General features: G+C 41.1%; 3 protein-coding genes across 11 annotated transcripts in view; all 3 read right to left on the reverse strand.

The window, feature by feature from the left end:
• Nucleotides 1-84: 84 nt before the first annotated feature.
• Nucleotides 85-17,181, reverse strand: espnla (espin like a). Of its 2 annotated transcripts, XM_077534085.1 has the most exons (11): nucleotides 16,891-17,181; nucleotides 15,871-16,067; nucleotides 14,744-14,930; nucleotides 14,391-14,573; nucleotides 13,502-13,633; nucleotides 5,609-5,677; nucleotides 5,439-5,532; nucleotides 5,223-5,362; nucleotides 4,656-4,820; nucleotides 2,806-3,653; nucleotides 85-1,425 (listed from the first exon to the last, which is right to left on the reverse strand). In XM_077534085.1, exons 1-11 carry the CDS (start codon nucleotides 17,179-17,181, stop codon nucleotides 885-887), a joined length of 2,847 nt encoding a protein of 948 aa, XP_077390211.1. In that variant the 3' UTR covers nucleotides 85-884. The 2 variants fall into 2 exon arrangements, with proteins under 2 accessions (XP_077390211.1, XP_077390212.1); XM_077534086.1 differs by lacking the exons at nucleotides 15,871-16,067; nucleotides 16,891-17,181 and adding an exon at nucleotides 15,163-15,185.
• Nucleotides 17,182-17,242: 61 nt separating this feature from the next.
• On the reverse strand, nucleotides 17,243-22,632 carry scly (selenocysteine lyase). Of its 3 annotated transcripts, XM_077534097.1 has the most exons (14): nucleotides 22,188-22,632; nucleotides 21,366-21,445; nucleotides 21,187-21,296; nucleotides 20,919-21,019; nucleotides 20,695-20,857; nucleotides 20,508-20,635; nucleotides 20,128-20,286; nucleotides 19,939-20,045; nucleotides 19,775-19,811; nucleotides 19,527-19,610; nucleotides 19,006-19,105; nucleotides 18,847-18,922; nucleotides 18,590-18,761; nucleotides 17,243-17,378 (listed from the first exon to the last, which is right to left on the reverse strand). In XM_077534097.1, exons 2-13 carry the CDS (start codon nucleotides 21,440-21,442, stop codon nucleotides 18,608-18,610), a joined length of 1,296 nt encoding a protein of 431 aa, XP_077390223.1. In that variant the 5' UTR covers nucleotides 21,443-21,445; nucleotides 22,188-22,632; the 3' UTR covers nucleotides 17,243-17,378; nucleotides 18,590-18,607. The 3 variants fall into 3 exon arrangements, with proteins under 3 accessions (XP_077390223.1, XP_077390222.1, XP_077390224.1); XM_077534096.1 differs by lacking the exon at nucleotides 17,243-17,378 and having other exon boundaries at nucleotides 18,368-18,761; nucleotides 22,188-22,629; XM_077534098.1 differs by lacking the exons at nucleotides 17,243-17,378; nucleotides 22,188-22,632 and adding an exon at nucleotides 22,143-22,182 and having other exon boundaries at nucleotides 18,368-18,761.
• Nucleotides 22,633-23,473: 841 nt separating this feature from the next.
• The window catches only part of kif1aa (kinesin family member 1Aa), a 36,230-nt gene continuing 32,243 nt past the window's right edge, over nucleotides 23,474-27,460 (reverse strand). For all 6 annotated transcript variants that reach the window (XM_077534083.1, XM_077534082.1, XM_077534081.1 and 3 more), the window contains one exon: nucleotides 23,474-26,499. In XM_077534083.1, coding sequence (XP_077390209.1) covers nucleotides 26,457-26,499 — 43 coding nt within the window. In that variant the 3' untranslated portion in view covers nucleotides 23,474-26,456. The remainder of the gene's footprint in view (nucleotides 26,500-27,460) is intronic.

Here is a 27,460-nt window from a genome sequence, read left to right on the forward strand (position 1 = left end):
GCTGTCACACACACACACACGCTCATAGACACATTGCAGGGTAAGCTCATATGACCGAAAAGACGAGTGATGGCCCCGGCTTGGTCATGTGCACATTAGCTCATTTATTACCTCTCTCTGTGAAAAACAAACTGCGAAATGAGGTGTAAGCAGTAGCACACTAACTTCTCGGCAAGGCAGTCTCAACTGAAAAACAGTTTTTATTACAATGTAGACATCTAAAACCTTCTAATAGCCGGCATTTGCCAATTCGGCAACTCACAGGTTCTTCAGGTTCTTCACTCCCAGCCATTTTCACAGAAGCAATCACTCCCGGCTGCATTACTAGAGTTTGACTGATTTTGCAAGGCCCACAGAATATTGTGTTCTTTTGCTATAAAAAAAAAACATGGAACCTACGTTTAAAAAAAAAAAAAAAAAAAAAAGTGTATTTCTATGTTTTTTTTTCCCCAACATGGTCCTGGTTGAGCTCCTTTGCTCTGCTGCCACCTGCTGGCCGTTTGTGTAATAACTATTTCTTCAACTGTTCTTTGCAGTTGAGAGGCTGCATCAAAGTAATCTGTATGCTATAGCATAAAACAAACAAACAAAAAAACGTATAAACACGTCTTTGGGATACTGAAAACATTTAAAATAGAACGTGTTTATACGTTTTTGGGAGCGAACGAGTTTTTAATATTTAAAAAATGATTTGGCGCCATCTGGTGGCAATTCCCCTTAAACCGTGAGAATATCTTTCCCTTTGAGTATTGTCGTATGTTGTTTATGTGTTTCAATGAGTTTGAATGGGAAGAAAAAGTTTTCAATCGCAGATTTTAAACTATTGCGAGTGGGTGTGGAATGTATTCTCTACAACAAATGCATCATTTCTAAACAGCGGCGCACTACTCAAAATCAAAAATTTCCGCCTCCTTCTCCTTCCAAAAGGCAAAGCTGCGGTCGATGTATTGGCATATCTCCTCGTTGCTGAAAGAGGAGATGTCGGTGCCGGCGTACGGCGAGCCCTCGTCTGGCGTGGGCGTCTGCACGATGACTTTGGGGAGCGGGCGAATCTCCGGAAGCTGTCGCGCCTCCGCCTCTGCCTTGGGACCGCCCCCCTCAGACCCGGCCGCCGCCCCGCCGAAAAACTTGAGCTTGAGGTCCTCGAAGCCGTCCTTCCACTGGCGGTCGCCGGCCTCGATGTCCTGGATGACGGCCTTGTGGAAGTCGCGCACCAGCTCCCAGGGGAAGCCGCCCACGTGGTCGAAGACCTCGAAGCACAGCAGGTGCCTCATCTTGCGCTCGTCCACCGGGAGGTCCAGCTCGAGGATGTGGAAGTAGCCCAGCATGAAGAGGTCAAGGGTCAGCTTATCGTAGTCCAGCGGCACGCCGTCCACACGTGGGAGGAACTGCTCCGGGGAGTAGAGGGCTTGCTGCCTGTGGAGGCTAAAAACAATAATAAAAAAAAAACAAAAAAAACAGTTTGGGCTGAGTACAAATGCTGCAACTTTTGTTTTCGATGACCACAATATTTCAAATTCAATTCAGTTCGACTTAGTGGTCTTAACGATTCAATTTGATAAAGTACGGTGCAGTTTGACAGGGTATGATGCAAGATGTTTTTATTTGAATAAGCTTGTCAGCACTGTAAAACGTCATTCTGAGACAGTGGTCAGCAACCTTTATTGTCAAGAGCGACATTTTAGGCCAAAGAAATAACAGAAAATTGGCCTGGAGCCACACAGGATTTTTTTTTTAGGTATTTTGTGTGTAATTTTTCAGACTTCGTTTTTCATACATTTTAGACTCTTCTGCCTTGTGACATTTTTTGGCAATTTTATGAATATTATGGTAATTTTCTGCCTCTCCTTTCTTTTTATAGCTTTTTTTCCTGCCTTTTTTGCTTTCAATTTTCTCTTACATTTTTGGCAATTTAACAGACATTTTATGGTAATATTGTGCTTTTTCATCTACCTTTTGTCTCTTTCTGACAACTTTTTTTTTTTTTTAATTTTTTTTCTGCCTTTTTTTGCTTTACATTTTCTGACATTTTTGCAATTTAGTAGACATTTTATGGTAATTTTTAGGATTTCTATTTTATTTTTGGATATTTTATGGTTACTTTTTGAACAATTTCTTTTCTGCCTTTTAAAAAATTAATTTTCTGACTGTTTGGCAATTCCAAAGACATTTTATGGTCATTCCTGCCTTCTTTTGTTTATGGATATTTTATTCTTACTTTTACAATGTTTTTGTTCCTGGTTACTTTTATTTATTATTAAATTCTGTGACATTTTTGGCAATTTAACAGACATTTTATGGTCATATTCATCTATCTCTTTTTTTGTCTCTCGTTTTCTGACAACTCTTCTTTTCTTTATGGACATTTTATGGTTACTTTTTAAACATTTCTGTTTCAGTTTATTTATTTTTTTTTGTTTAATTAAATTCTCTGACATTTTTGGCAATTTGATGGACATTTTATGGTAATGTTCTGCTTTTTCATCTATCTTTCGTCTCTTAAAAATGTGAAATCTGACATTTTTTTAACATTTAATTCTTTTTCTTTTTTTTATCTAAATTATTAATACATTAAACTAATATTTCATCTAAAAAATAAAAATAAATATGTAAAAAAATATTAATTTCGACTATTTTTTTTTAAAAGAGTTCCATGTGGGTCCAGAGACTCCTCCAAAAAAATACGATTCGTTAAGTATCTTGTTATTTCAAAGTGGAACGATCCGATTCAGTTGTATTGGACGCGCCCGCATCTTCTCAATGAAAAATCAGATTTTCCGGTTCAAACCGGTTTTTGTTTCCTACCGTCGTATCTGTCGCGAAGGCACGCTGGAGATCATCCTCCTCCAGTTGCCCAGCATCTTGTTGACGGCGCTCCGCTGCTTGAAGAAGTGTCCCAAAGAGCTGTTCATCATCTTATCCCGGTCGCTCTCCTCGCCACCGCCGCCGTCAACGCTCTTCTTCCTCTCGGCGGCGTCTTTGCTCTTGAGCGTCACCGCGTAGGCCGACTTCTTCCAGTGTCCCAGGAAGAGCACCACGATGCGCTCTTTCCTGAGGCTGGTGCTCTCCACCACTCCCCCACTCGGGGCCTTCTCCTCAGGATCCGGAGGCGGAGTCAAGCCGGCGAAGGCTTCTTCTTCACCGGGCTCGCTCTGCGTCTCGAAGTTGGATTTGAGCGTGCTCACCGACACGCCGAACCGCTGGATCTCGTCCTCGATCCTCTGGCGGCGGCCCCGGATCGAGGCCTGGCGGTCGGGCGCCTGCGAGAAGACGCTCGCCAGCTGGCTGTCGGGCATCTTGCAGTGCGGCTGCTCGGCGAGGTCGCTCATGAGCAGCGACATGCTCATGACGATGCCCGAGATGCGGCCGCACCAGCCGGGCAGCAGCGGCGGGCGGCCGGCTGGGTCGGCGAAGCGGGCGTGGGCGCTGATGTTGACGATGGGCGCCGGCAGGATGTGGCGCAGCTCGTCCACCAGCCGCGCCAGCTCCGGCTCGTAGCCCTCGCCGGCGTGGCGGCGCAGAGTCACGCTGGCGATCTGCTGCTCCAGGTAGACCAGGTCGTGCTCGGTCAGGAGTTCGCCCGACGGGCCCAGGATGGCGTTGTGGGCCTGCGAGTAGCGCCAGTTGACTTTGGACAAGCTCCGCCCGTTCTCCTTGAACAGACGAGCAAAAGACTCAATGCCACGGTTGGGGAGGAGTGTTTCATCCGCCATTTTTAAATTTAAGTCTCAGTTTTAGTCCAATTTCAGTCACGCTTTTCAACCCATTTTTACTTTGTCCATGTTGAGTCAACTACTGTATAAATCTAACATTTTAGTCTTTATTTTAGTCCAAGAAATTTTTTTTTTATTTGTCTAGTTTTAGGCAAGAAAAACTGTCAACGTTTTAGTCTAGTTTTAGTCAGGACAATAATTTTACCCCTGTAATAATTTTTTATTTTTTTAGTCAGCAGATTATGTTGAACATTTCGGATCTAAAACTATTTCACGTAAAAATTTCTCTCATCTTTTTGATGAAAAACAACTTCACGCACTAGTGTTAATTTTTGTCCCCCATTATTAAATCTTGTCTCAGTTTTAGTCCAATTTCAGTCACGCTTTTCATCCCGTTTTTGTTTAGTAAATTTTTAGTCGATCATAAATCTAGCATTTTAGTCTTTAATTTAGTCCAAGAAAACATCATTTTATTCATCTAGTTTTAGTCAACAGAAACTGCCAATGATTTAGTCCAGTTTGAATAATTTTACCCCTGCAGATTATGTTGAACATTTCGGATTTAAAACTATTTCAAAGAAAATTTTCTCTCATCTTTTTGATGAAAAACAACTTCGCGCACTAGTGTTAATTTTATACACCATTTTTAAATTTAATCTCAGTTTTAGTCCAATTTCACTCACGCTTGTTAGTTCTTAATCAGTTAGTCAACCCCATTCTGTTTTTATTTAGTCCAGTTTTAGTCGACTATAAATCGAGCATTTTAGTCTTTATTTTAGTCCGTTTAAGTCAACTACTTTTCTTATTCTTTCCGAAAGATGCATTAAAGATTAAGAGTGCATACTGGATAGCTACAACAAGGAAAAGAAAAAAAAACAAATCGGTAAATTTCTCTGCAACTATGGCTCTGCTCCGGCCATTAGAAAAAGCGCCCGGCGTTACCTTCCACCTTTGGTCCTCCTCGTCCAGCAGTCGGGCCTGCAGCTGCCTCACCATCACCTGCCGCTTCCACTCGGCGATGGGCCGGCCCTTCTCGTCGTGGCTGGGCACCAGGTAGTCCATGGCCGCCAGGTTGGCCTCCTCGGCGGGCAAGACCACCATTTTACTCTGCGACGTAACCATGTACAAATACTTTGTATTTAAGTCTTTTTTGTACTAAAGTATTTATTTTTGATGACTTTTTACTTTTACTCTTAACTCATGATTAACTCATTTGCTCCCAAAAACGTATAAATATGTTCTATTTTAAATGTTTCAAGTGTCCCAAAGATGTATTTATAAGATTTTTTTTTTAATGTTTTGTCTATGCAAGAGCATACAGAAGGCTTTGATGCAGCCTCTCATTGTAAAGTGACGCAACTTTACTGCAAACGAATCAGAAATAACATTGTTACACTTAGAGGGTTCGGGTTAGCTAGGGCAGGACAGTTTCACGCTTACAGAAATCTAAAATCGACCGCAAACATGAACGCTAAATAATAAATCGAAGTTGGAGGTAGCTGCGCTTACGGCTTGCCCGGTGAAGACGCCCGAAATGGAGGACTGCTTGAGTGACACGATGGGCTTCATGTCCCCGAGGAGCTTTCTGTCGGCGAGGAGGTTGTTGGCGTCGGGTGGCGTCTTCTTTGGCTGATGGAGACCTTTAATCACTGAACACACAAAATGGTCAGTGCCATCTCGTCACCACCACCTCCCACTTCGCCAAAAACCTTTGAGCAATCTTACCAGATGTTGCCGTTTGGACTTTCTCAATACGTGGGATGATGCTCTTGGAAGGCAGAGGGTACCTGGCCGCCGCCGGCTCCTCGCTCTCGGGTTGCTGATTTAAGAAGAAGGAGGAGATGTTTTTGGTTGTTTTAAGGGTGTCTTTGAGGTTTGTTGCAGATGACAAGCACCTTCAAGGTGTCCATGGTGGTCGCCGACGTCTTTGTGTCGTCTACCTGCGCTGATGATGGGACGGCGGCCTGGAAGCGTCGGAAAACAACATTGATCCATTTTCGATGGAAGCTCATCAGCTCACTTTAACTCATTCACTCCCAGCAGCCATTTTCACTGAAGCAACCCCCTTTGCTCCCGGCTCTTTACTGAATTTTTACTGATTTTCCAAGGCCCACAGAATATTGTGTTCTATTACTATAAAAACATGGAACCTACCAAAAGAAAGATTCGTCTTTTCTTTCATTAGGAAAAAAAAAAGTATATTTCTGTTTCCATTTTGCAGCGATTTGCATTAGAATCCATCCATCCATCCATTTTCTTGACCGCTTATTCCTCACAAGGGTCGCGGGGGCTGCTGGCGCCTATCTCAGCTGGCTCTGGGCAGTAGGCGGGAGACACCCTGGACTGGTTGCCAACCAATCGCAGGGCACACAGAGACGAACAACCATCCACACTCACACGCACACCTAGGGACAATTCGGAGCACCCAATTAACCTGCATGCATGTCTTTGGAATGTGGGAGGAGACCGGAGTACCCGGAGAAGACCCACGCGGGCACGGGGAGAACATGCAAACTCCACCCAGGAAGGTCCGAGCCTGGACTCGAACCGGAGACCTCAGAACTGGGAAGCGGACGTGCTAACCACTCGACTACCGTGCCGCCCCGATTTGCATTAGAATATAGCGAAATTTCGTCATTATTCACAGATCTGCTTAGAATTGTGGGGAAACGGCTTGTTTTCATCATGGGCCTGGTTGATCTCTTATACTCTGCTGCCACCTACTGGCCGTTTTTGTAATTACTACCATTTATTTTCACCCTTTCTATGCAGTTGAGAGTCTGCATCAAAGCCTACTGAATGCTCGAGCATAAAAAAAAACATTAAAAAAAAACTATAAATACATCTTTGGGACACGTGAAACATTTAAAATAGAACATATTTATACGTTTTTGGGAGCAAATGAGTTAACATAGCTTGATGCCATAAAGCAGGCTGAGCACAAAAACGGACATGGAAATGTGAATTTTTGACGTTTCTTTTCCCCCCATGTGTGACCAATCTTCTGAATCATCTTCACAAGCATTGTTCCTGTGCTTATAAGCCAGGACGCACAACACGTGATGAGTATCCGTGTCGCTCTCAAGTTGCGTTCAGGATTAACACACGTAGCATATATAAACACGGCAAACTGACACTTCAGCGCGCCAAACAATGATCCTCTGAAAGTTCCTAGTTAGTCGTAATGAGCAAAAATTATTAATGCGCTCAAGGAGCCCACCTCTTGAAAGTAAAAAGTTTTAATTTCCCTCAATAAGTAGTTCCCAAGGCCCAACACAATAGTCCTGTAAGTTCCCCTCAATGAAAATCAATGAAAATGTCTGACTTGACAACCAACATGTGGACTTCGAGCTAGCGTGGCCGCTATAGAGCGCCTCATTGTTCCGGAAACCTGGTGGGATTGAGAATATTCCAGCAACCTGAGGCAACCCCCCAAAAAATTCTGAACAACACATTATTCTGGTAAATATTGTGTTAGTGTAACATGAGTTGAGCATCAAAATCCAGCCGTTTTTATCAATATCAGGAGGCGGCCATTTTCCCACTTGCTGTCGAGTGAAAATTACATCACAGTTGCTCCGGTCTCAGGTAACAACCAATCACTGCTCAGCTTGAGAAAACAGGTGAGCTGTGATTGGTCGTTGCCTGAGCAACTGTGATGTCTTCTTCAGTCGACAGCAAGTGACAAAATGGCCGCCCCCTGAGATGGATAAAAACAGCTGGAAATTGCTAGAGATGTCACATATGACATATCATTGTCAAGAAATGTTTAATGTTGACACCCGTTTACGATTTTAAAGTCATTTTATAAACTTTTTGTTTGTACTAATTCAAATTTAGCATTGTTAACACTACTCTGTGTGGTGTGTTTTCACTTTACAGGGACTTTAAAAATCTGCAAAAACCCTTTAGTAGTTCCCATAAAGAGGAAATTCCCAAACAAAACGCATGTTGTGTTTTGCACTTGATTATCTTGACACATCTACTACAAACAAAACAATTTACATGATGAATGAACAACAACAACAAAAAAAGATCTGATGACAAGGACCATAAAGGAAACCACGCATATCGGCTGTATTGAAAAATTTTACACTCGTCCTCATTTGCTCCGCGGACAACGCGCCGTATCGCATTCCGCCCCGCGAGCGCATCGCGAGTCCACATCAAAGTCAAAAATCGGAGGGGGGGGCTGGCCCTCGCCGCTTCCTCTCACACGGCGCTGCAGCTTACCCGAAGTTGCGCAATCGCCCCAAGAGATAAACAAGGAGGAGAAGAAGAAGAAGGGAGGAGGAAGAAGAGGAAGAGGAGGAGGTGGTGCTTCCTGGGTGACCCTTCTCGTAACAGTTCAACGTCCCTTTGCGTGCCTTTAATTGGACCCAGTGGCAGCCCGCATTTGGTTTTCATCAACGCCACCTCTCAGCTGCTACGCACACACACGCACGCTATCAAAGACCCCGATCACAACACATCAAGAGTTCACAACCTCGCACTGCGCTCCAGTTCGCTCCTGCCAGCGTTTGCAACGAATTTGGAGCATTTCCCCCCACTACATCTTTATTTTTTTTTTCCTGTACATGTAGACACACATACGCACACACACCACTACACACACACAAGGCTGCGGGTGTAAGTACACATCCTCTCACGAGTTCACACTCTCGGGTTTCCGGGTAGTCCATTTCCCTGGACAGATCGGCAATCAATCACATGGGGCATTGAGTGCAAACGCCAGCTATGTGAACCACTATAGTGAACCCCTATGTTTTATCCCAGGTCATCTTTAGTGCACCCGCTGTAGCGCAGATTTTTATGCAATCGTTTCAGTGTAGTACCACGATGTAATGGTCAAAATTCCTCTGTAAGCTACAGTGATATTAGTTGCTCTTCGTAGAGGATAAAGAATACATGCCTGTGACTATTGTTATATTAAACTGGTGGACAGAAAATTTTAATCAGAGATGGCTTTGTGTGTCACTATAAGTATTTTTGACGCCGATTTCAAAAACTTTTTCTAGCACGTCAGGTTTTTGAGATATTTTCAATTTTTTGTTTTTAAGTTTGGCCTATCAAACCTTGCACAATAAGGTGTTAAAGCTATGACATTTCAGAAAAAAAAAAAAAAAAGTACACCGGTTGCTAAACCTAAGGGCTAAATTCATAAATATTATGAAATATATGACAACCTGATATTCTGGAGAGAAAAAAAAACGAGACGCACAAAATCTAGAAAAGTTTATTTGCATCTCTGATTAAAAAAAGTTAGTAAAACGTAAGTTGGTTCACATGTATTCAAACATGCATTTTTTAAAGGGTTATAACGACGCAACACAGATGCTATTTGTTAGCCTGTCAATGGCTTTTTACATTGCTTGTTAGCATTAAGCTAGCTAGCATTCCTAAGGCAAAATTGTTTGCTTGTTTAAAATACACAACATGTCATTTTCTTTGTTTTATGATTAGCTTGAATCCCAAGGAATCATTTTACAGTATTGTGACAGCTAAATAATAATAACTGTGTGATTTCTCGCCGGTTACACAGATCAACAATTTAGTCAAAGTTTCAACAAGATTTAAAAAAATGGACCGACCGTTTACGTCAGCGGTTCAGCATGGCTGCGCGTTGAAGATGCGGCGGCGGGACGGCTGGTTCGACACCGGCGGCGTCTGCGCCTGTGGCCGAGGGCCCGTAAACAATAAAGCCGGCGGAGGACGGCGTGAATAATTGAAGGGGGGAAAGGATAGGGTGGCCGCTAATGCGAACGGCGCGCTGGCACGGAGCAGGTATCAGCGGAAGCCTTCGAAAAGAGACATTTTATCCCGTCGTATCCTGCTGATTTTTTTTTTTTTTTCCCGTCAAATGGAGCGGACGCTCAGCAGGAGAGGACTCGTGGAAGGCGGGAGTGGAAAAACAATGTGACACCGTCACGCCTGACGGATACGTCAACAACAACAAGCCACCTGTGGAGGAGGTTTTCAACATGTTGTCACTGCTGGCTAGTCGGGTCTGAAGCAACCTGCTTGCTCCGAGTCCGTTTTGTTTTGTTTGCGTCATTTTAACTTCCTGCTTCGACCGCAACCCATTTAGGCAACAAACTCATTCGACCTGAAAGAATTGTGCCCTCAACTCATTTCTGCGAGTCCATCATTATGCCTCAAGTTGGCGTGACTTAAACTTCCTGTTTTTACAGATACCCGTTTAGGCAGCACAACCGTTGGGCCTGAAACAATTATACCCTGTACTGTTTGCTCCCAATCCATTCTCTCTCCAATGAGTCACGTTAACTTCCTGCTTCTACAGCTACCCGTTTAGTTGACAAACATCTTGGGCGTGAATCAAATGTGCCCTCTACTGGTTGTGGGCTGTTTTGGCTCTGTTGCTTCACTTTGTTACTTTCTAATTCAACCACTACCCGTTTAACTCTTTTACTGCCACACGTTATCAAAAAAAAAAAAAACTTTACTCTGACAAAGGCTTTGATCATTTACATCATCCTTGAAAACTGTTTCATCAAATTTCATGCACATTGAGACAATTGAAAAGATATACAATGCTGCCATCTGCTGGCTATAGATTAGGGGTGTTAAAAAAAAATCGATTCGGCGATATATCGCGATACTACATCGCGCGATTCTCGAATCGATTCAATAATAGGCAAAATCGATTTTTTTTTTTTTTTTTTTTTTTGTTTTTTTTTTTTTTAGGATTCACACCTTAAGCATGGAAGAATGTTATATGAACGGAACATTAAGCCTTAATATTTTATTTTAATGCTGTTTAAACATGAAACAGATTACAACCTCTATAAGACTGAAATTTCAGATAAATAAATAATACATTTTCATATAAATCTTACACTCTACAAGCTTACTGATTAGTATTTTCTAAATTTGAATGAAAAAAAATCGCAACAATCGACTTATAAATTCGTATCGGGATTAATCGGTATCGAATCGAATCGTGACCTGTGAATCGTGATACGAATCGAATCGTCAGGTACGAGGCAATTCACACCCCTACTATAGATAGTGAGGGTTTTTGATTCCACAACTCATTGACTAGGCAGCACGTGCTGCACTTAGACTGGGAACTGCACATTGATTAAAAAAACAAAACAAAACATAGTTGACATCATTTAACATTTATGGCAGCATACATCGTGATTTTACTAATCGCTATTAAACGTTTTTGGCGGTCAAAGAGTTAAGTCACAAACTAGTTGGGCCTGAAACAACTGTGGGTCGCTCCCAATCCATTTTGTCTCCATTGCTTAACTTTCCTGCTTCAACTGCTACTCATTCCCGCACAAACTTGTCGGAAAGAAAGAACGGTTCTTTCCACTCGTTGCTGCCAATCCAGAATGCCTCCTTACGTACTGTACAGCTTTCAACTTTAGGTGACGAACTAGGTGGGCCTGAATCAATTGTGCACTCTGCTGGTTGATACCCATTGAGGCAGGAAATGTCTTTGGACCTGAACAATGAAATAATTGGTTGCTACCTCCTTTGATTTCCTTCCTTCCGACTTCTCCATCTACCCATTTAGGCACCAAACTAGTTGGGGGGCTGAAACAAACGCTTTCACCAGACATTTCTGCCAAACCAATTGCATTAGTTCAATTTGTTATGGCGAAAAACTTGTTGGGCTTCAAAATACAACTTGCCTCTCCTTGATTCACTCCGTTGCCTAAACGGGCAGCTGTAGCAGCAGGAAGTCAGGAAACTCATCGGGCCTGAACCAACCTCTACCGGTTTCTAACAACCATTATGCCTCCATAGCTACACTTTGTTAACTTCCTGCTTCAACAGCAACCCGTGTAGGCGACAAACTGAACTAATTTATCTTCTTCTGCCGCTTCTGTTTACTGTTTATCCATCTGCAGCTGCTTCCAGATTGCAAAATGAGGAAGGGCGGTTGTACTTTGACCTCGTAGCGGGCCATTCAAACATGTAGCATACCCGCAACGAACGGAAGCTCGGCTTTGAAGACACCTGTAGAGATGTAATTAAAGCTCAGCTGATCTTCAGTAACAGGAGGATCCAGCTCAAGAGTCTTCCTTGAATCTTGCTCCTACGTGGGATTAAGTTGCCAGTTCCGGGCGTGGAGACGGCGAAAAGTGTGAAACCAGAGCCCGTGGATCTCATAACCGACCTCGGGGCCTTCAACCTGAGAGGAGTGTGGGGCTGGGGGGGAGCTGATAGGATCCTTCAGCAGGGTGCGACAGCCAGCGTCTACGCTAATTACGCCGCCATTTTTCTGAGGGTGGCGAGGCAGAGCAAGTGCAGCTGCGTTTCTTCTTCTTCTTCTCCTTCGTCTTGACTTCTCGCCGGCTCCCGTTGGCCCGGCCGCTGGTGCGGGTGGTCCGCCGACACACCTGGGAGGCTTTAAGGTCTGTCGGCGGACAGCATTCCCTGATTACTACGCCGCCCTTTGATCACACGTTGGGGGGTCGTAAATCAAGAACATGCGGCGCAAACGGACTGAGCTCGTGCTTTTAAGCTTTTTTTTTTATCTTAACTTTTCTTTGTTTATTATTCAAGACGATTATAAAAAGTACATTGGAACCTCTGTACACGGTTCAAATGAAACTCAGTGATCTCTGATCCCTTGATCACAAGTTTTGTTTTTTTCCCCCCGAATACCTTACTTTTTACCCCATAAATTTGTTCTTTTATAACACAGCTTTTGGGTGAAATTTCTGGATCAACCTAAAATGCATTATAACCTTTACAGTAAAGATGGACTTCATTTGATCTCCTCTAAACTTTCGCACATGCCTGACTGTTTAGTACTTCTTACACAACTTGCTGTTCCTTAACAAGGACAGGATCAATGATAATATCCAGGGAAGTCAACTTTCATGCCTTTCTGTGACTCCTCCAGTCTCCCTGTTGCAACCTGACGATAACCATCTAAGCTCAGTGGCCACTTAGAGCGGCAGAGATACGAGTTTAAGTCATCCTGTGACGTGAAAAAGTTAAAGATATACCTGCAAGAGAGTCACGATTGCTCAATAAAATTCAAGTAAGGTTAGTTATTCTTTGTCGAGGATAAAGAATATATGCATGTGGGTAATGTTATGCAATCTTTTTAAGTATGTAGCTCCACTGTTTGTGTTAAAATATCCATTGCTTTAATTATTTCAACACGATGATGCTATTTGTTACTTGTCTATGGTGTTTTGTATTGTTTGTTAGCATTAAGCTAAATTGACTAATTGAATGCAATGCAAATTATTTTAAATACATGGGTAATTCTATTTATGTTGCAGAAAACCTCAACTGACAGTTGCATTAAACAGCTTGAAGCCTTTTTTTTTTTAACTATCTGCTAATCTGCTAATTGTGCAGTTGAATTGAGTTGACTGCTACCATATAATGCTCATGTTTCAAAACTTTGGTTGCAAGTCAAAACAAAAACAACAACAAAAATCGTACATAAGACAGCTAAACTCTCCAAAATTTGGGCACTCAAAAGTCAAGGTACCACTGTACTTTCACTATTTCCCACAAAAACAAAACAAAACTGGAGATCTTGTTCAGGCACAAAATGGAAAACTAAAACAAAAGTCCCCTAGTTCCAAGTTTTAGGCACACCAACGCTTTCATTCCCCAGCCAACAAAGCCGAGTGACCTCAGTGTCACAAATGGAGAAAATGATTGTGTGAGATGCTTCCAGATGTTTTGTTTTTAACCCCGTATCCCCACCCCCAACCCACCCTCCCGCGACCACGCCAAGAAGCAGATGGTCAGCACCGCACACGCAGACAAGGAGGAGGCCAGCTTACGTGGTTCTCCCGGGTTTGCAGGTATCTGGCGCACTGGTGGTGTCCGTTGTAGTGGGCCAGGTGAGCAGGGGTGAACCCGTCCATATCTCTGTCAGAGGGGTCGGCCTGGCTGGCCAGCAGACGTTCGCAGCACTGAAATATGCACATTTGATTTTTAGCTGCATTTAATGCCTGTGTTTTTTTTGTTTTTGTTTTTTTTTAATTAACAACCTTTGTGCCCATTTTTATACATTTTCTTGTTTCTTCGAAGCTGAAATAATTTTAGCTGTGCTACAATTAACTCATTTACTCCCAATAACTTATAAATACGTTTTTTTAATGCTCTAAGTGTCCCAAAGACGTATTTATACGTTTTTTTTATGCTAGAACATACAGAAGGCTTTGATGCAGCCTCTCAACTGCAAAGAACGGTTGCAGAAATGGTAGTTATTACACAAACGGCCAGCAGGTGGCAGCAGAGCAAAGGAGATCAACCAGGGCTATCTTGAAAAAAAGCTCAATTACTTACAATCTTAAATAGATTTGCGAAAACTGATGAAACTTAGCTATCTTCTAATGCTAATTGCTGCAAAATGGAAACAGATAGAAACATACTTTTTTTCCTGATGAAAGAAGAGACTTTAATCTTTCTTTTGGTAGGTTCCGTGCTTTTATAGCAATAGAAAACAATATTCTGTGGGCCCTGCAAAATCAGTCAAAATCTAGTAAAACAGCCGGGAGCGAACGGGACTGCTTCTGTGAAAATGGCTGGGAGTGAATGAGTTAATGGCTGGAAATTATGGGGTGAAAAAAGCTGAAAACAATGATTGATGTATGATGATTTTGTAGCAGTTTGTTTGTTTGGGTTATACATTTGTAGAGGGCACAAGTGTCAAAATCAGAGGCCAACCTCCATCTCTCCGTTCTCAGCGGCATCGTGTAGCGGCGTCCCGCCCCACAAATCCTTAAGGATCTTTGCCCCGCTGCAAAGCAGGCGCTCCAAGACACAAGAGTGACCCCTGCTGGCGGCAAAATGCAGTGCAGTGGCACCTTCGCGGTCCTGGCAGGATGGGTCCACGTCGGTGTGGTTCAACTGCCATTTTGAGAGGATAAAAGAGCAAGTAGTTAACCATTTGAAAGTCTAAATGGTTTGAATCAATCACAAAATGTGGGAGGAGGTAAATATTTGCATTAATTACTGACAAAAAGTGTCAGAATGAAAAATTCTAGAATTTTCCAATGGCAAACGAGTCATCTCCCCACCAGCCAGGCCACCACATGGACGTGTCCCATGTGCGCAGCGGCGTGCAGGCAGCTCATGCCGTCGTGCGCCCTCACGTGCACATCTGCGCCGCAGTGCTCCACCAGGTACTCGGCCACGTTCGCGTGCCCCTCCTGGCAGGCCAAGTAGAGCGGCGTGGCGCCTGTGGACATCTGCCGGTTCACGCACCTGAAAGGAATATTTTACACTTTGCTTCAGGGATTTCATTTTTTTTTTCTCCCTTAAAATTCTATACAAAATAACAATAAAATAACATTTTTAGGATTATTTTTTATCAAAATTAATTTAATTAAAATTTCAAGGGATACTTTACTTCTTTAGCCATTTTTGGCAGTCAACCATTAATATTTTGCCTATAATAAATTTGATATTTTCATTATTTTTCATGTACAATTAGTACCTTTAAAAACACACTGTAAAAAACTTGCTGTCGACTGAAAATGACATCATAAGGGCTCAGGTAACCAATCACAGCTCAGCTTGTGAATGTCACATGGCCAAACCTAGAAAACAGGTTGAGCTGTGATTGGTTACCTTACCTGAGCCTTTATGATGTCATTTTCAGTCGACAGCAAGTTGCAAAATGTGTTTTTAAATGGTACTATTTGCACGTGAAAAATAATGAAAGTAGCAAACTAATTATAGACAAAATATTAACTTTTTATTGCTATAATGGGCTAAATAAGTGAAGTATCCTTTTTTAATTAATTAAATTAAAATTTAATTAAATAATGAATTAATTAAAATTAATTAAGTAATTAAAAGAGAATAATTGATTTACATCAGTATTCACAGGTTTTCACTTTTTATGCACACATTTAAAAAAAAATATATATAAACCTTTTATGTTAGGGTGTTGTGTCAAGAATTTGGAATAAGGCTGTAAAATAATATTGAAAGCATGAAGTACTGTAATATGCTTTCTGTATGTACTTATAGTAAATATTTTCCACATTATTTTTTTTGTAAAATCATGCTATCATAGGGTTAGAGGGGTGTGTAGACATTTTAAATAAAGCTTTGACATGAACTGTAAAAAAAAAAAAAAAAAAAAAAAAAGTGAAGTGCTGTGAACAGCACCACACGTTTGCCCTTTGTGTGAACTGACCTCGGCGCGTGGCCAACCAGCAGCTCCACGCACCCGAGGTCCCCGTTGAAGGCGGCGTAGTGAGCCGCCACAGCGCCACAGTCGGTCTCCGCTTCCTCCACCGCCGAGCCTCCAACAGACAGCAGCCAGCGGACCGCCTCCACGCAGCCGAAACGGGCGGCCAGATGCAGTGCCGTGGCGCCGGCGGCATCGCGGTCCTACGCGAATGCATCAACAAAACTCCTAATGTACATGTTTTCATAAAACAAAGACAGGTTGGCGTTTCATCAAACACCTTTCAACAAACTGAAACATTTTTTAAGTATTTGTTTGCACTTATTCTCACTCTCGCACTGTCAAAAAAATTGGACACTTTGAGATAACGAAGAGACACGCTTGCCAGTTCTCCAAATAAGGTGCAAAGCGTGCTTGCTTCAAGCTGTAAATTTTTCTCTCCGTTGACATTTAATGTAAAAGTGACACTGAAAAAATAAACACTGCATATTTAATACATTCGCTACCAAAAACATATAAATTTGTTCTATTTTGAATGTATTTGGTGTCCCAAAGACGTATTTATAAGTTTTTTTGTTATGTTAGAGCATAAAGAAGGCTTTGATGCAGCCTCTCAACTACAGAGAACGGTGATGCAGCTTTTGGCATTAAGAGGTGGTTTAAACCAATGGTAAAAAAAAAATAAAACAGCCAGTAGGTGGCAGCAGAGTATAAGAGATCAGCCAGGTCATGTTGCAACAAGCACTTTTTGCCAGTGTTTTCACCAGGAATGTGAATATTGATGAAACGTAGCTACATTCTAATGCTTATTGCTGCAAAACGGAAACGGATACAAATGTAAATTTTTTCTAACTTTTTACTTTTTCAACTTTCTAAAAACTATTGCTTAACACCCACGAACCAGCAAAATATACAAACAGCTAAAGACAGCATAAAAAATATCACCTAAAACCCTGCGCTTTAGCGAGTACATGAAACATAAAACGCACGATATAGTGGGGATTCAACGTCTGGTAGTTGACTTACATCCACGTTGCATCCCGCCTCATCCACCAGCCACCTCAGCTCCCTCACGTGTCCCGTAGCCGCCGCATCGTGTGCCGGCGTGGCCCCGTTGGCCGCCCGGGCATCCGGCGGCAAGCCGTGCTCGCTCACCAGGAAGCGGAGGCACTCCAGGCGGCCGCAGCGGGCGGCGTGATGCGCCGGCCCGGCGCCCTGAGCGTCCACGGCGGCCGAGAGGAGTCCGCCAGACGCCAGTCGCCGCAGGGCGTGCAGGTCGCCCGCTCGTGCCGCCCGGATGGCCTGATGGAGGACCATGGTTAGTTATGGGAACGCCAGAGCTCCTTGGAGGGTAAACATGTCATTGTCTCCTCCTACCGTGATGGAAAAGTGACACCTGAGAAGCAGCCAGCTGGCCGGCGTGGCCGCAGAGGGGGAGGCCGAGTCAGCCGGTCGGAAAGGTAACGAAAGACTGCTGAGCTGCTTTTGTTCGCCGCTGACCACATGCTGACCCACTACTCGAGCCAGGGGGAGATAGCATGAATGGAAATGTCATTATTCTATCAAATAGAGATAGACCGATATGTTTTTCTTTTTTTTCAGGCCAGATACCGATGCAGATTATTAGTTGTCAAGGAAGCCGATAATCCATATTTGAAGCCAATATTCATTCTCATTAAAAAGAAGGGGAACATATTGGCGTCAAAATGTTTTAAAATACAAATTCCAATCTTGACTTTGTTGTAATGTCTTAAATGAATGCTTATTGAAAAACAAAACAAAAAAATAAACACTTTTAAAAATGTAGGGATTTTTTTTTTCAGTCTTCGACAGTATACCTCATTTTAAATGTAAAAAAAGATGTTTGAGTCAATGGTCAAATAAAAAAAAAAAAGGCTATTGTAAAGATATTTTGGGGCTAATTGCTCCACAGAGCAGCTTTAAAAGACCTTAAAGGGATACTTGACTCATTGAGCCATTTTCAGCAGTAAAAAGTTCATATTTTGTCTGTAATTAATGTGGTAACGTCATTATTTTTTCATGTACAATTAGTATCTTGAAAAAGTTGTTTTTTTTTTTTCTACTTGCTGTCGACTGATGATGACATCACCTGTGCTGAGGAAGTAGGTAACAACCAATCATGGCTCAGTTTACTGACCAAATCTAGAAAACAGGTGAGCCATGATTGGCCGTTTCCTACTTCCTCAGCACCGGTGATGTCATCATCAGTTGACAGCAAGTAGAAAAATTACTCTTTAAAGGTGTAAATTGTTCATTTAAAAAAAATGTGAATTTATCAAATTCATTCTGGACAAAATATGAACTTTTCACTGCTGAAAATTGTTCAAATGAGTCAAGTGTCCCTATAACCATACAGTTACATTTGACCTAAATCATCTTGAATCTCGAACTGATAAAGTATGTCATGATTCAGAGTCTTGTTGAACCTAACAGTCCAACAATCCACATGTTCCTAAACAAAGACAACTTATTGGCCCACTGATTTATTGTACAGTATTTATTGAACGACTTGTCATATTTATTCAATTTCCAAGATATAATATTGTTGCTGTCAAACTTACTCATTAGTATTCATAATTACTTAATGAGGATAAGCAGTATGATCATACGGTAGAAGAGACGGTGATATTTGGTTCATATGCAACATAAAAAAAACAAAATTGTCATTTGGATAAAAATCTTAAAATATGTCATAAAAGCGTGCCTGTGTGACCAAGAGGCTTTATCGTTTGCGCTCCAGCAGCTCGACGGCCTCCTGGAGGTCTTCCACGGCGGCGTCCACGTCCTCCCTGCTGGTGCTGCGTCCCACGCTGAGCCGCAGGGCGTTGGACGCCACCTCGGGCGCCACGCCGCAACTCAGGAGGATGGGGGAAGGCCTGACGGAGCGCAAAAAAAAAAAAAAGACCGATATCAAATCTTGAGTAGTCACCGATACCAAGGACGTTCGCTCAGCTACGCCACCTGTCCCCGTGGTCCGAGTGGCAGGCGGCGCCCACGCTGGCCAGCAGCTTCTTGCAGTGGGACAAAACCCGCCAGCCTGAGGCACAACCAGACCGATCATAGTTTTGTTTTTTTAATTAAATGATCCCAAAGAAGCTTTAGAGGCGGACGAGAGGACACCTTGCAAGCCTGGACCCAGGATGGACACGTTACAAGTGTTGGGCAGGCGATCGGAACCCTGGAAATGGTTGTTGAAGTGCAGCTTGTCTTTGAAGACGGCCTGCCAGGGGAAAACACGTAGGAGACTCAAATGAATGGAAATGCCATTAATTAAAAAAAATAAAATAATAATCCTTTGTTATGCCATTTTAACTCTTTGACCGCCAAAAACGTTTAATAACGATGAGCAAAATCACGATGTATGCCGCCATAGACGTTAAATGACGTCAACTACGTTTTTTTTTTTTTGTAATCAATGGGAAGTGCAACGTTTAAGTGCAGCGCTGCCTGTTCCATGGGCTGTGGAATCCAAAACACCCACTAACTATGGCCAGCAGATGGCAGCATTGTGTCTCCTTTTCAATGGGCTTTTCAAGGAAAAACATTTTCCATAATGCCATCATTTTATAGGCAAATCGTAAATTGGAAATTTAGTGAGAAAAACAACTGAAATTTTAGCTTTGCACCTTATCCAAACTAACCTTGAGGCGTTCCTCCAGATATGCTCTTACGTGCTGCATGTGACTCTCGTAGTCAGACAGGTGAGCCGTCACCAGTTCAGCAGCCTAGTAGACACAAATGGAATATAAAAAAACAAAAGAATATCATACAAAAAATATTGTAGAAATTAAAAATATTGAGGAAATCATTTGGATGCATTTACAGGTGATTATGACTTCAGTTCAGTGATCAGAACAGATATCAGCAATTATTTTTCCTGCCAACATACCTTTCCCAATCCAGCAATCATCGGTGTGTTTTCTGTGCTGCCATGTTAAAAACAAAGACAGAGACGTTTGTTTACTCCTCTATTCATGATTACATAAACACACAAAAGGCACCACTGTACTTATGTTACAGTCACAAATAACTTCTAAAATTACAACATGATACCCGGGTCGAAAGTTCCTCTCCTGCCCGCCACCAAACAGCATAGGAATGAGGGGCGTTTTCACCCCGAGGCCGTTCGCAAACAGCGCACCGATGCGGGGACCATAAAACTATTAGAAAAAAAACAAAAACACAAAAACGTTCAAACAAAACTCATTATCAGCTGATTGAGCCTTTCTAAGAAATGCTGACCTTGTGACCCACGATGGTGAGGTAATCCACACCCAGATCCTTGACGTCCACCGGGATCTTCCCCAGGGCTTGCGCGGCGTCCGTGTGGATGAAGACACGCGCGCGCTCGTCGCCCTCTTGCTTCAGTGACCGGACGCGCTGTGAGATCTCATGGACGGGCTGATTTGAAGAAACGTGTAAGAACATTTACACCATTTTTAAAGCCACGGTATTTGCCCCAAAATGGCTGCTCTAAAGCAAAATGGCTGACTTTTGGACTTTTGAATTTTGGACATTATTGTACTTGAGGATTTCTTCTGTGTCCTATCAAGATTGACACGTTTGCCCAATTTAGTGTTGATTCGTGACACCGTTGCCTTGTTCCCAACTTCTTTTCTTACCATGATGATACCCGTCTCATTGTTAGCCAGCATGACGGACACCAGGCAGGTATTGGGACGCACGGCGGCGACCACGTCGTCTGCCTCCACGCGTCCCGTCGTCTTCGAAACAGGCACAAAGGTACAGTCTGCAATAGAACAAAAAGTTCGGTTCTGCACTTCAACAAAGACAATTATATCGTCATACCTGCTTTGCCTTCCTTCTTGAGATGCTCGGCCACCAGTTTAACCGAGTCGTGCTCCACGTCGGAGGTAATAATGTGCGGCAGGCTTCCGTCGTCTCCCTCTTTGGCATCGCCGTGATGCCGCCTGAAATACTCGACGGCGGTGTGGAGGACCATGTTGTTGGCCTGCAACAAGCTCCGTTATTCAATTTTCTAAGACCTTCGTCAGGGAAAGTGTCGGCATTACCTCGGTTCCGCCCGAGGTGAAAATTATGTCCCTGGAGTTGCCCCCAACCATTCTCGCCAGATTCTCCCTGGACTGAGCAATGATGGCCTTCGCTTTCATGCCTTAAAAGGTCCAAAGGGAAAGTTGCATTAACTTGGGAATTTTGTCTCGAAGAATGTTTAATATATATATTAAAAAAAAAGGGACTTTGGGGAGTGTTCAAAGTTAGTTTAAAGTTGGAATGGTTCCAGTGCCATGAAAATTGCATATTCAGCAGAATTAGCATCACCTGCAACATAGCTGCTACTTGGGTTTCCCCAGGCGTCCCGCATGGCCTCGTAGGTGGCCTGGATCACTTCGGGTGCCACCGGCGTCGTAGCATTGTAGTCCATATATATGCTAAATCAGTATGCTAATTAATAATTAGCATTAGCAGTGACACTGACAGAGCAGTTTTGAAGGTCCCACCTGTCGTGGCTCTTGTCGGCATTACAGAACTTTCTTCCATGTCCGAGGAATGTGTCTGCATTGCGTTGATTGGACATCTCCTGGGGTGAAAGCACTTTTTTAGATTTTTTTTTTTTTTAATTAAAAAAAACAAAAAAAATGCATTAGAAAACATTTTTGTTTTGAGGAGGAAGGAAACTGGAACAGTATTTCTATTCACTTCAATTGAGAACGATGTTTTGCGTTACAAGCATCGTCACATAACCAAGTAAAGGCATATTTCAAGGCAATTCTGTGCTGTAAAAATCAATTAAAAAGCAAAAAAAAAAAAAAAAAAACACCCGACAAGTACCGCACCAATATGGCTGCCATAAATGTACGTACGTAACCCTTACGTCATCCGAGCGCGCCTTGTTCAAGACGCATTCAGGAAATTAAGTTGAGGCAAAACATCACTGGTACACGAAATTAAAAAGTAGGGCAAAACTATTATTGTGACCCACGTGTCAACATAATATCATATTAAAAGCGTGATTATAACATAACTTAAAATACGTATGTGTCAACATACGCGTATAAGTCTTGATGACACATTGTGAAACTGAAACATTTACTACAAAAAAGCCAAGGTACAATTTAAAAGTGTCATGGCCACGACTATTTAGCGACTTTCAAAAATGTCAACTTAAAAGTGACATGTTTTAAACGAGTTTTACCGGTCGCTACAGTTGCTGATATGCAGCGAGTTAAGTTCGACAACCTGCTAGCACAATTAAATTAGCCACTCAATAGTCGTACAATATGTTTAACGTCGAAGCTTAGTTGCTCATCTTCATCTCTGACCTTGTCAAGTGATGTCAAGTTGTCCCGGAGAAGGTTTTATTGCGTCTCACTCGCGTCAATCATCTGCTAGCAAAGCGAAAGCAGAGGACCGTCAAGCTCTGGATGAGGCAGGGGTTGCCAGGTTTGACGAATTCTGTAATCGTGTCGTTCCGGTTTCACCACCACACGTCTGTTCATTTAATCAATGTATTTGCTCTTCACACCCTTTAAAAATATAATCACGCGCAATATAAGGTAATATCGGCTTGAAATGGCATATCATTTACGTTGCAGGGATGTCAGCTAAAGTGTAGATCTGGCAACCTACACAACGAAACGTGCTGTTTATATTGCCAGATTTCATGAAAACAACTAAACCAAGCAGTAGTAGTAATTTGCTATTTCTAGTAGTCCTAGTAGTAGATTTGCTATCGCGTGTAGGGCGAATTAATTATTTATATCAATTAAAAATGTATTCATAAAGTACACTTATGAGTGTCTGGATATGTCAACCTTGTTGCCTTCAATGTGCTCAGCCTGGGTTGCCAGGTTTGGTAAACAAAGTCGTGTTTGTAGCCCATTCTGGTTCAACTGAACTCCTGATAAGGGGTTAGTTAATTTGTTTTTAAAAAATGTGTGTCAGATTTTTTAAAAATTATTCAATCTAAAGGACATATTTTTATATATTTTAAGAAATTCAGTCCCAGGTGTGTATTCGTACTGTTTATGGTTTTATTTTTTTTCACATGGCAGTGTGAAGGGATGTCTGAAAAGGACAATGAATGACACAATTAGTTAAGCCAATTTACTGAACATTAGCAGCGCTATTAAATGTAGGAAAATAGACACCTATGTACTCAAATAATCAATTAAAATGTGTTCCACATTAAATTAACTACAACTGAACAGTACTTAAAAAGTAAAAATAAATAAATAAAATACTGTGTGATACATTAAAGTAAAATAAACGTACTGTACTAGATTTAAAAAAAAAAAAAAAAAACAGTTTGACCCACTAACATGCAGTACTTTCAACATTAGCACTGAGGTTATAGCACAATTAAAAAAACATAATCAACATGATGTTTTGCCCATAAAGTTAAAATTGTACCTAAAAGAAACAAGCAGTTCTTAAAAATTAAACAGAACTGCTATTGTAATCCAAAGCTAAATAAAACTGAACTGTACTTGGCAATGATTGTTTTGCATACCACTAGAAGGAGCCCGTGTACCTCTAGTACAGCACCAAACTGAGAATCACCGTTCTGTGTTTCTGCAGTGGCTAAAAATAACTGACGCCATGTAGCTACATGTTGCATCACTATTTTATTTTTATTCCATAAATGACAATGTGTTTCAGTGCAAACACACACGCACGGACATTTGGACGCTTTAACTCCGACACTCGAAAAAAGACGCACACTGAACTCTACAGCCCATTTACAATAAGATCTCGGCCGCTTGTTATGATACACACCGTTCACAAACTTCACAGCAATCGTGTTTATTATATACAATGCAATGTCATCTTTTTTTTCCGAGAAGGAAAAGAAACGTGGAAGCACAAAAATGGCCATTTTTCATTCAGAGCAGAGGGCGATAGAAAATGGATGACAGCCAAGGGATGTATTATAATAAACAACAGTGGTGCCGCACATAAATAGGTACACAACTTGACGTGCGCGAGGTCATATGGGAGCACACGCGCACGCACAAGCACTTCAGTAGTGGTAGTAGCTTAAAAATGTGGTTTGTATACATTCAGTGCTGAGTGACTGCAACAACTTTGGTTGGTGACGCGCATGAAAAGGCCCGATGAAGACGGGATGGGATTGAGCGCAGTTGCGTTGACAAGGTAGCATGCAAAGTTGTCAAAATGTTGCATATGAATGGACATGTACAGGATGTAGGCTTAAATGCTTCAAAAATGGGCGAGGACAGTGATTCTATGGGGGGGTGGAGTTTGGGGAAACAAGTTGATTTTATTAAGAAGCATATTTTTTACGGAAGCGTATTGCATTCACTTGGGGAAAAAAAACAACTCTTGTTTTTCTGACTAATTTTGTTTTTGGGGAGCTTTGTTTTTTTTGAGTATTTTTTTCTGTTTTACTGAATATTTTTTTCTGTCCTAAAAAAAAATATTCAGAAAAACATGAAAAAAAAACCTCCGAAAAATGGGGAAAAAATTATTCCAAAAACAGAAAAAAAAATTATTCCAAAATTTTTTTTCCTGTTTTTTGGATATTTTTTTTCAGTTTTTTTTTTTTTTTTTTTTTTTTTTTTTTTTTTTTAAATAATGTTTTTCCCCGTTTTTCAGAGTATTTTTTTTCCCTATGGTACATGTCATCCATATTTTTTTTTTTCGATGTCAGAAAAAAATATTCAGTAAAATAGAAAAAAATATTCAGAAAAAGAGAAATTTTTAAAAAAATTACTCAAAAAACAAACAAACAAAGCTCCCAGAAAAACAGGAGATTATTTTTATTTTTATTTTTTTTCAAGTGAATGCAATACACTTCCGTATCTTTTCGCAGTGTTTTTTAAACATTCGTTTCAGTGACGTTATTTAACTTTTATGGGCAATACATTTTAACTGAATCAAATACATTTTCTTTAACAATTTTCAACTGTACATTATTCCGATATTTAAGTGCGGCATTAATGTTCAGACAGTGCATAATGATACTGGCATAAAAGTTATTTTATTTTTTTTATTGATTTATTGATTTATTGATTCATTGATTTATTGATTGATTGATTTATTCATTTTAAGTCTTTTTTTTTTTTTAGTTCAGTTGTATATTAATCTTAACAGAATTAGCATTTAACTACATTTTTTTTTTAATTTTCCCCTATTTTAGCACAGTGTATTTCAATGTTTGAAGGTATTAATATTTTTAGGTGGTACTTGGTGAAAAATGTTGGTGAACCATTGCGCTAGAATGTAAAGGAAAAATATATTTTTTTGTGAACGTGCACTCAGGTTGACTGACCTGACGCACACTCAGCTATCAGAGAAGTGGAAATTTATTAAATATGAAAGTTTGAATTTTGGAAAGGACAGGGTAGGTTGAAGTCGAGTTCAGCAAAACTTCGTAAATCCTTTAAAAATGGGAATTTTTAAGTTTTAATTTTATGAAATGTATGAATATAAGTATAAATATGTGTCTAAAAAATAATATAAAATGCAAATTATACTTAATATTAAGCAAAAAAATAAATAAATATAAAATGTAACTTGAAATGATTTACATTACTATTAATTGTAATAAATATTCATCTAAAAATAGAACAAATCATGTTCCGCTTTTGAGGTTCTGCTGTGTTCAAAATGCTCTGATTGATATTATTGTGAAATTAATGTGTCTACTGTATGATAACACATGATGATGATGATGATGTCGGGATGAAGAGCACAAATAGCAGCGTGAAGGTTGTCTGATAGAACGCAACCGTGAGGCACTACATGTCATCCATATGCACTTTATACAGGATACTAGATTTATAATTTGATACTACTTCCTACTGGCCTGACAACTTAAAAGTGATTCATTCAAGTAAACGCGTGATTGTGTTATTATTTTAAAAAAAATACAACAACATGGGAGGGAGCGCCTTTACAAAGTGCCGTGTGCAGAAATTGCACCGCTTTACAAATATACTGTAAACGTCTTTGTCAATGAATAAATACATGCAGACGGAAATAAATAGAAAAAAATAAATAAGAGAGCGCAAGTTTGAAAATGTGAAGATGAACGTGGCGTCGCTGTTGTTGTGCGTGTGCAGATGTGCAAACATGGAAGGCAGCATGTGAGAAAGTTTGTTGGAGGAATGAGAAGTTAAAGATGCATTTTTTTTTTCTTTCAGAAAAACGTATTAGGACACACTTGGTCCGAATTGAATTCACTCTTACCTTCCGGTATATGTCCCAATACTTTTGTCAAAATGACACTCTTTCGCCTCAATGCAACCGTTTTTGTTTCGGGGGTGTCCCAATACTTTTGCCCAAAGCTCAAATTGTCTTTCTTCCCGCGTGTCCCAATACAAGTCCACGCACACGCACACACATATGTAACGTATTGTATGTATAAGGCCGGATGCGCCACTGACACAGATACATGACATCACCACACACATCTGGAGTCTGACTATTGGACTGATTAGAAAAGTCCTGACACAAGATGGCGTCGACGGAACGCTAGCAGGGGGGAAGGAAGATGGCGGCGGTGGCGGTGGTGGTGGTGGAAAGGGAAAGGTGACAGGGACTATGTACATCTCAAGTCTTTTCCATCACATCCTCATCTGTCCCACTCGTCTTCTGGACAACTTGGATCTGAGGGAGAGAGGTCAAATAGCATGTTAGCATTTAATCGAGCATGCTAGCAATCCACCAATGCCATCTCACACATACTGATAAACACGACGACATGGAGGTTTTAAAGATATTTTTGAATGGTGCCTTAGCACTTTCTCTACATAGGTTGATTTCTTGCTATACGCTAGCATGTTAGCAGCTACTATGTTAGCATCATATCTAGAATGTTAGATGTAAAAACCTCACCCATCCTATCTGCCTCAGCACTTTTTCTATTCTCTCTTTTTCTAGTCGGCTGATATCTTGCTGCATGTCAGCATTTTTAGCTAACATGTTAGCACTTCTATCAAACTTTGTTAGCATTTGATATCTTGTATATTAGCATTTTTTAGCTAACATATTAGCATTTCTATCTAATTTGTTAGCACTTGGTCAACTGTCATTTTTTTATGGTACAGTATTTTATTTTTTGTTAATATTTTATGGTGGAATGTAAAATCTGCCTCAGTGCCCTTTGCTATCTGTTAGCACGCCAAATGTTAGCATTTGTCGCGATATCTGAGAATATTTAGCTCACATGTTAGCATTTTAAGCTGTCATTTGTTATAGTATATACAGGGTGGAATGGAAAAAGCCTTTTTGTGCTGCCTTTATGCTGTACTCGGGTTGCTACCTTGTTAACTGTTATCACAGTAACTATTAGCGTGTTAGCATTATCTAGAATGTTAGCATTTTAATCATTCTCATTTGTAATCCAACTATAGAGAGGAATGCAAATAATCTACTTCAGCACCTTCTCTATTCAGGTTGATATCTTGTATGTTAGCATTTTTTAGCTAATATGTTAGCATTTCTATGTAACTTGTTAGCATTTAATCAACTCTCATGTTTTATGGTACACAACTTCAGGAATGGGATGTAAACCTGCCAAAGTGCCTTTTCAACCGACATTGCTCTTTCTATCTGTTAGCACGTCAAC

This window comes from Festucalex cinctus, chromosome 10 (genome assembly GCF_051991245.1).
Source record: "Festucalex cinctus isolate MCC-2025b chromosome 10, RoL_Fcin_1.0, whole genome shotgun sequence".
NCBI classification, from domain to species: Eukaryota; Metazoa; Chordata; class Actinopteri; order Syngnathiformes; family Syngnathidae; genus Festucalex; species Festucalex cinctus.